The sequence below is a fragment of the Eriocheir sinensis genome, chromosome 44 (genome assembly GCF_024679095.1).
Source record: "Eriocheir sinensis breed Jianghai 21 chromosome 44, ASM2467909v1, whole genome shotgun sequence".
NCBI classification, from domain to species: Eukaryota; Metazoa; Arthropoda; class Malacostraca; order Decapoda; family Varunidae; genus Eriocheir; species Eriocheir sinensis.
Window position 1 is genome coordinate 13392832 of NC_066552.1, and position 7591 is coordinate 13400422.

General features: G+C 48.1%; 1 protein-coding gene across 9 annotated transcripts in view; it reads left to right on the top strand.

Annotated features, from left to right (window-relative positions):
• Positions 1-160: 160 nt before the first annotated feature.
• The window catches only part of LOC126980560 (probable 4-coumarate--CoA ligase 1), a 26193-nt gene continuing 18762 nt past the window's right edge, over positions 161-7591 (top strand). For all 9 annotated transcript variants that reach the window (XM_050830627.1, XM_050830628.1, XM_050830631.1 and 6 more), the window contains exon 1: positions 161-1115. In XM_050830627.1, the coding sequence (XP_050686584.1) occupies positions 918-1115 (198 nt within the window). In that variant the 5' untranslated portion in view covers positions 161-917. The remainder of the gene's footprint in view (positions 1116-7591) is intronic.

Here is a 7591-nt window from a genome sequence, read left to right on the forward strand (position 1 = left end):
TTTTTTATGTAGATTTGGCCTAGCTGGAGAGAAATCTCAAGCCATCTGTGGCATCAAGATCAAGCTCAAGACAACGTTACAGTGACGGTGCCTCAAACTCAAGCTCAGAGGGAGTTTACTTATTTCCTTCGTAGTCTCCTCCTCCTCCTTCCAATCGCCTTTGAAGTTATATTCCGAAAATCATACCGAAGGCAATTTTATTCATTTGCACACGGGATATAGCCACGCCCCCTGTAGCGGCCCTGCTGGCGCTGGGCACACAAGTTGCTTTCACTCCCAGCACGCCCACGCCTCCCGGGGCAGACGCCAGGCAGGTGAATAACGCCCGCCGGGCCGTGAGGCATATTCTGCGCCGTGAGCCTTGCAGACCCTAGGGGGCAGCCCGCCGCGGCCAGGGCCAGTATGGGATGGGAGTGCAGCTTTAACAAGGCTCGTAAATCGCGGCGTGACCCACAAACGTTCCTGCTGAGGGCTGTGCGGCGTGCGGCCAGGGAGTGATCACACCTGTGCTGCATATGGGACCCCACCAGCTGACCGCCCTCCCCTGTGGCCCTCGCATGCAAACCCCCGGGTGCAGGGACCGCCAGGGCGGCTTCTTGCTGCCTCGTGCAGGGCCGCCGACTGGTGCTGGCGTGGTCCACCTGTCGCTGTCACGCACGGAGTGACGCAGCACGCCCGACAGGTGGACGCGGTGACTGCCTGCAGGTGCCCCGGGCCCCGAGGGAGGGAGCCAGTCTCTCGCCACAGGCCCAGCGGGTGAGGGGCTTCGGTGACGGCCTGTGTGTGTGTGTGTGTGTGTCGGTGTGTGCGGCGTGGCGTCCCCCCCGCCCTGAGGGGCTGCCTCGCGTGTTTCCTAGGCTTCTCGGCTCTGTGTGCAGTGTGTGTCAGTGTCAGTCTTCGCGCGGCCAGCCGGTGTGATGGGTGTGTACCGATACCTCTCCAGGGCTCGCCTCCTCTCCCTGCCGCGCCAGGCCCTGCCCCTGCCGCAGTCCGCCGCCAGGGCCTGCAGCACGGGGGTCATCAGGTCACCCTTCCCGGACGTCACCATCCCGGAGATCTCCATCACCAAGTACTTGTTCGACACCCAGGAGCAGTACGCGGCCAAGCCAGCCCTGGTGAGTACTGGAAGGCTGCGTATGGCAGGTTATGGAGGAAACACTTATTACTCCATCGTTGTATCGTGTAGACTCTACACGATAAAACGACGGAGTAAGTGTACTGTACTGTGGCTTTCCGTGCGTGTCTACGTCTTTCTACAGTGCCTACACTGTAGAGGGACGTAGACACGCACGGAAGGCCACAGTACACTGCATAGTCCACAGGCACAGCATCGTTCTGAGAAAATGGATTGTTGCAGTACTACGCAGGGAAAGGTTATAGGCATTCAGTGGTTAACTGCGCTTTTTTTGTGGGAGCAGCGAATAGCTTGTTTTTTTTTTTTTTCCCTTGAGCTGCTTCCTATGGTGTAAAAAAAAAAGGAGTAAAATACTTATTCTAACGTTTTTATCATTCAGGGGGAGGGAAACATACGGCATTAATTAAGGCTACGGTACATGTTCGTAACCCACAAAAACACGTCCATACTGGCGGTCTGAGGTAGAGAAAGGGCAAAGCCGCAAAGGGAGAGAGACATGTATATACTTTATTTCTTTGTAACTTGTGTGAGGACGTAAGCATGCACTGAGGGTTGCGTTATACGAAACCCGCATAAGCACGTTCATTACACCTTTTTGTAGTATAGGGCGTCTTCAGCCAGGTAGAGAAAAGGTAGGAGAAAAATAATGCGTGCTCTACTTTTTTTAACTCGTGTGAGGGCGTAAGCTAGCATGCACTGAGGGTTGCGTTATACGAAACCCGCATAACCACGTTCATTACACCTTTTTGTAGTATAGTGCGTCTTCAGCCAGGTAGAGAAAAGGTAGGAGAAAAATAATGCGTACTCTAGTTCTTTTAACTCGTGTGAGGGCGTAAGCTAGCATGCACTGAGGGTTGCGTTATACGAAACCCGCATAACCACGTTCATTCTAGCTTTTTTGTAGTATAGGGCGTCTTCAGCCAGGGAGAGAAAAGGTAGGAGAAAAATAATGCGTACTCTAGTTCTTTTAACTCGTGTGAGGGCGTAAGCTAGCATGCACTGAGGGTTGCGTTATACGAAACCCGCATAACCACGTTCATTATACCTTTTTGTAGTATAGGGCGTCTTCAGCCAGGGAGAGAAAAGGTAGGAGAAAAATAATGCTACTTTACTTTTTTTTAACTTGTGTGAGGGCGTAAGCTAGCATGCACTGAGGGTTGCGTTATACGAAACCCGCATAACCACGTTCGTTATAGCTTTTTGTAGTATAGTGCGTCTTCAGCCAGGTAGAGAAAAGGTAGGAGAAAAATAATGCGTGCTCTACTTCTTTTAACTCGTGTGAGGGCGTAAGCTAGCATGCACTGAGGGTTGCGTTATACGAAACCCGCATAACCACGTTCATTATACCTTTTTGTAACATAGGGCGTCTTCAGCCAGGTAGAGAAAAGGTAGGAGAAAAATAATGCGTACTCTACTTCTTTTAAATTGTGTAAGGGCGTAAGCATGCACCTAAACTGCGTCACACCTGGCCAGATAGTCATTGGCTGTGATTTATGACCCGCGCGGCCTTCCAGACTTCGTGATGACAAGCTGGTTCGTGTTCTCAAGAGTGTTTTCCCGTTCATGATTACAACAGAAGCCTTGTCAAACTACCACTAGGCTCATAACTACCCATGGAATTACTAACAGCCTCTACGAAAGCCTTATTAAATGTGTGTACGTGGGTGTGTAGGCCTGATCAAATGTGGGGGTGGCGGTGGCGGGGTGTTAGCCTTGAAATGTTTAATATGGGACCAGCAGAGAAGGGAAGGGAAGCTGCCACGTGTCTATATATATGGAGGGTGTAAAAAAAAGTGACCCACATCTATAAATAAATACAAATAAGTTCCCACGTTTACGCTTGTCTGTTTTTCTTTTATTACTTTTACTAAGGTTAAGATTAATATAAGGTAGACTTTTACATGGGTATTTCTTTTTCTTTGGGGTATATTACTCGAATGAATGATTTATTACAGTATGGTTTATGGGGGTGGATTATTACGTGTGTGTGTGTGTGTGTGTGTTTTCAAGGGCATCGATCTCCGGTTAGGGATAGAAGATGAGGAGGAAGAGGAGGATAGGGAAGAGAGGGAAAAAGGAGGAGGAAGAGAAGAGAGGGGGAGAGGATGGAAGAGGAGGAGGATAGGGAAGAGAGGGAAAAAGGAGGAGGAGGATAAGGAAGGGGAAGGGATCGAGTTAAGAATTGTAAACTGATAGGGAGGGAAAGGGAAGGGGAAGAGGAGGAGAGGGAAGAGAGTGAGAGAGGGAGTAGATAATATATAAGTCACGCTTGACCTACACTTCTATATATAGCTTAGGGCGATGCATCACTACCTACCTACCTCTAATTTGGGCCCAGTCTTGCTTCTATTGCGTAAACCTTGTCCTAGTCTACCTCCCAGCCTCTCCCTCCCCCGTCCCATCTCTCCTATCCTCTCCTCTATAAAAAGTATGTGGCCTTCATCTCCCCCTCCCTTCCTCGATCCCTTCCTTCCTCTCTCTCGTTAGTCTTGCCTCCACCTCCTCCTCCTCCTTGCCCAAGTTCCTCTGTTTCTCTCTTCTTTCCTTCCTTTGCCTCTTCATTCTCCTCTCCCTTTCCTTGTTCTTCCTCTTTCATCCTCCTGTCTTTCTCCTCTTCCTCTCCTTTTTCTCTCCTATCCCATCTTTGTTCCTCTGCCCCTTCCTCGTCCTCCTCCTCCTCCTCTCTCCCATCTTTGTTCCTCTGCCCCTTCCTCGTCCTCCTCCTCCTCCTCTCATTCCATTTCTCTCCTCCTCCTCCTCTCATTCCATTTCTCTCCTCCTCTCCTCCCAGACTGTCCCTCTACTCCCTCCCTCTCCTCTGTTATGAAAAACAAAGCCCCCTCCCTCCCTTCCCCACTGCCCCGTCTCCCCGGTGGGCGTGGGGCCGACACGTGACCCCCAAGGTTATGATGTCCCAGAGGCGCTGTGGGTTATATTAGTGACGTACGTATAGTGTTGGTGGTGGGTATGATGTAAGGAGAGAAGAAAGAAGAAAAACGAGAGAAAGAAGAAAATGAAAGAAAAACGAGAGAAAGAAGAAAGACAAGAAAGAAAGAAAGACAGAAAGAAAGAAGAAATATAAGGAAATAGAAAGAAAAGGAACACATCGCCGGTCAAGCACACGTATTTGACAAGGCTTTCATAGGCGTTGTGGGCATTTCCATGGGTAGTTTTATGACCCTGGTGGTAGAATGACCCTTCCTCTGCACCGTGAACGTGTAAAAACAGTCGTGAAAGTCCGATTAATCTGTTTCGCCCTTTGAAGATTGTTGGCGTGAGAGGCGGAAGCGTTTATAAATACCGAGCCATGTATTTTTTTTTCTGTTTTTATTGGCCAAGAACGTTTCCTCAGAGCAGCGGTGGATGACTATTATAGCACTTGATTTTGTTTGTTTTTTCATATTATTTATTTTGGTTCTGCCTCAAGCCTGTTTTTTTTAATCTTTATTATTAGATTAGGAGGCAGCTCAAGGGCGTAAAGAAAAGGATGGATGACTGACTATATAGCACTTGATTTTGTTGTTTCTGATTGTTCATTTCGGTTCTGGCCACACTCCCCTGAAGCTTATTTTCTTATCATTACCGCTACACGCACAGTGACACACGTACGCCCCTATAGCTACATTACCCTCCTCTGTTCTGCACTCGATAGCAGGGTTTCTCAAGGTATTACTAGCTCAAGGTGCAGCTCAAGGGCGTAAAAATATAGGATGGATGACTATATAGCACTTGATTGTGTTTTTTCTGATTATTTAGGTTCTGGCCACGCGCTTAAAGTCAGTTTTTTTATTACCAGAATAGGAGGCAGTTCAAAGGCGTAAAAAATAGGAAATAAACCAAAAAAGAGAAAAGCCAGCATCTTCCTCCCTCCCTCCCCAAACCAGTTATTCATCTCCCCTACCTTACTCCCTCCCCTCCCCCTCCATCTCAACTTCCTCCTCCATTCTCTTCCTCCCTTCCCTCCTCTCACCCCCCACTACACACGATCCCCCCCACACAGAAAAGTAACTAATCTACCCACAAAGACGCTGCTTCTGCAAATAGTGTTCAGTTGAAGAGTTCGAAATAGAGAGGCTTGAGTCGTTGTTTTGATACGCCATCTTGAAAGTGTTTAAGTCGTAGGCAGGAGGAAATTATATGGATGTGTGTGCGTGTGTGTGTGTGTGTGTTCAAGGGCATCTCCGGTTAGGGATAGAAGATGAGGTGGAAGAGGAGGATATGGAAGAGACAGGGGAAGAGGGGGAGGGGATAGAAGAGGAGAGGAAGAGGAGGAGCAGTGATTCGCAAATATTATTAGTTGATTGTATACCACTGCAAGATTTTTTTCCGGCGGTGGTCATGCGCGTGTCCCTAACCTAGAGTAAATGTACTTATGGGAGGCAAAACAAGAGCAAATGGTAGCTACTTATATGGGACCAGTTCTTTACATACTCTGCCATTAATAATTCCGTGTCAATTCGTGCACAAAAGGAGGAGGCATAAGGAAGGAAATAGGTAATTGAACCCTCTTTCGGCCACCTCTTTGGATTCTTTATAGGAGCAGCAATTAAGTAGCGGGCTTTTTTTTTAAATTATTTTTTCCTTTTTTTGTGCCCTTGTGCTGTCTCCTTTGCTGTAAAAAAATAATAAGATCGAGAGAATAAGTTAAAACATATCTTCTAACCTTACTTTACGGCCTCAAGCAGCTCGTTATTGCCACCTTTAATTGTTTTGGAGACTCGTCACCTCACACTTCAAGTCTCTTGCTGTTTGTTGGCATTACCTATTAACTCCTTCCTGCGTCAGTGAGCAACACGTGTGGCAGACAGCGACACCACCACCCGTCAGTCGAGCCGCCGCCATCAACTCATTTTATGCGCCGTCATCTGTTCATGTGTGAGCGAGAGAGGTTTACCACTTCTATCCGCTGTCATCCGTCCGTGCGTGGCCGAGTGACGTGTACCCAGAGCTGAATCATGACACCTTTGCCTTTTACTCAGAATCACTTGCATATAGACCCTGGTACACATCCACAACAGCCCCCCCCACCCCACCCCCATGGAGTAACTGACCACTTATAGCAAAAGATCCCGACTGTTTATGTGTGCATAGTTCAACGGCCGCGTAATCCACCGCCTCATTGTCTCGCGTTCTGCAGCATCATTTTATCGCCCTTGACGCGATTCACCACGTACCAGACAGCTTCAACATGGCAACGTTCCTCGGTAAACATTTGTAACCATGCACACTGGTTCATAAACGTCTAGAGTTCCCAATATGATTTTCCCAAGACCACAGAGAAGATTGGGTTTTCATCACTTATAGATCTCATTTTCTACTTTTTCCTTCCTTCTCCTCAGCATCTTTCATCCCATTCATCTCCCTCTATCTCTCTTTTTCTTCATTTTCTCTTCCTTCCTTCCCAACATCTTTCATCCCCTTCCTCTCCTTCTATCTCTCTTTTTCTTCCTTTTCCCTTCCTTCCTTCCCATCCCTTCCCATCATCACTTCTCCTCCTATCAAATTCTCCTTCCTCTCTCCTTTCCCTCCCAAAACTTTTCTCCTTTCCCTCCTTTCCCTCATCCACTCCTCTCACCCCTTCCTATCCCTCCTCCTACCATCCCATCCTCGCTTTTTTCTCCCTCCCCTTCCCTTAACCACTCCTCTCTGCCCATCTCATCCTCCCTCCCTCCCTTCCTCTCTTCCTTCCCCCCTAATAAACTTGCCTCCTCTCCTCCCTTACCTCTCCCACTCCCCTCCTAGTGGTGTTACATAACCAGGGAACACTTGTGGCTGTTTGTGTTGGCGCAGACTCACACGCGTCTTGACCTAATGCAAGAAAACCAGGCGTGCTTTCCCCTTAAGAGATGAACCTTGCACGCATAAGATCGTGGGAGAGAAGATATGCTGCGTTGTGTTCGTGTCGCATTATAAGTATTTCGGAGCCCGAGGAGGCTACACGTATTTGACAAGGCTTTTATAGGAGTTTAAGCATCTCCAGGAGTAGTTTTATGACCCTGGTGGTAGTTTGACCCTTCTGCTGCACCATGAACCTAAGAAACATGTATTTGACAAGGCTTTCGTAAGAGTTTTAAGCATTTCCAGGGTTAGTTTTATGACCCTAGTGGCAGTTTGACCCTTCTGCTGCACCATGAACCTAAGAAACATATTTGAAAAGGCTTTCGTAGTTTTATGACCCTGGTGGTAGTCTGACTCATCTGCACCATGAACCTAAGAAACACATATTTGACAAGGCTTTCGTAGGAGTTTTAAGCATTTCCAGGGGTAGTTTCATGACACTTGTGGTAGTTTGACTCATCTTTTTTTTTTTTTTTTTTTTTTACGTCATTGCCTGTTGCGCCGGTAGGCATCTTCCTGGTGGGGCCTGATGGTCGGCCCAAGGCTTCTTCCAGGGGGGGCCTGATGGTCGGCCCAGCCCGTTCTGGCGCAGGCGAGTGTTTATAGTGGCGCCATCTT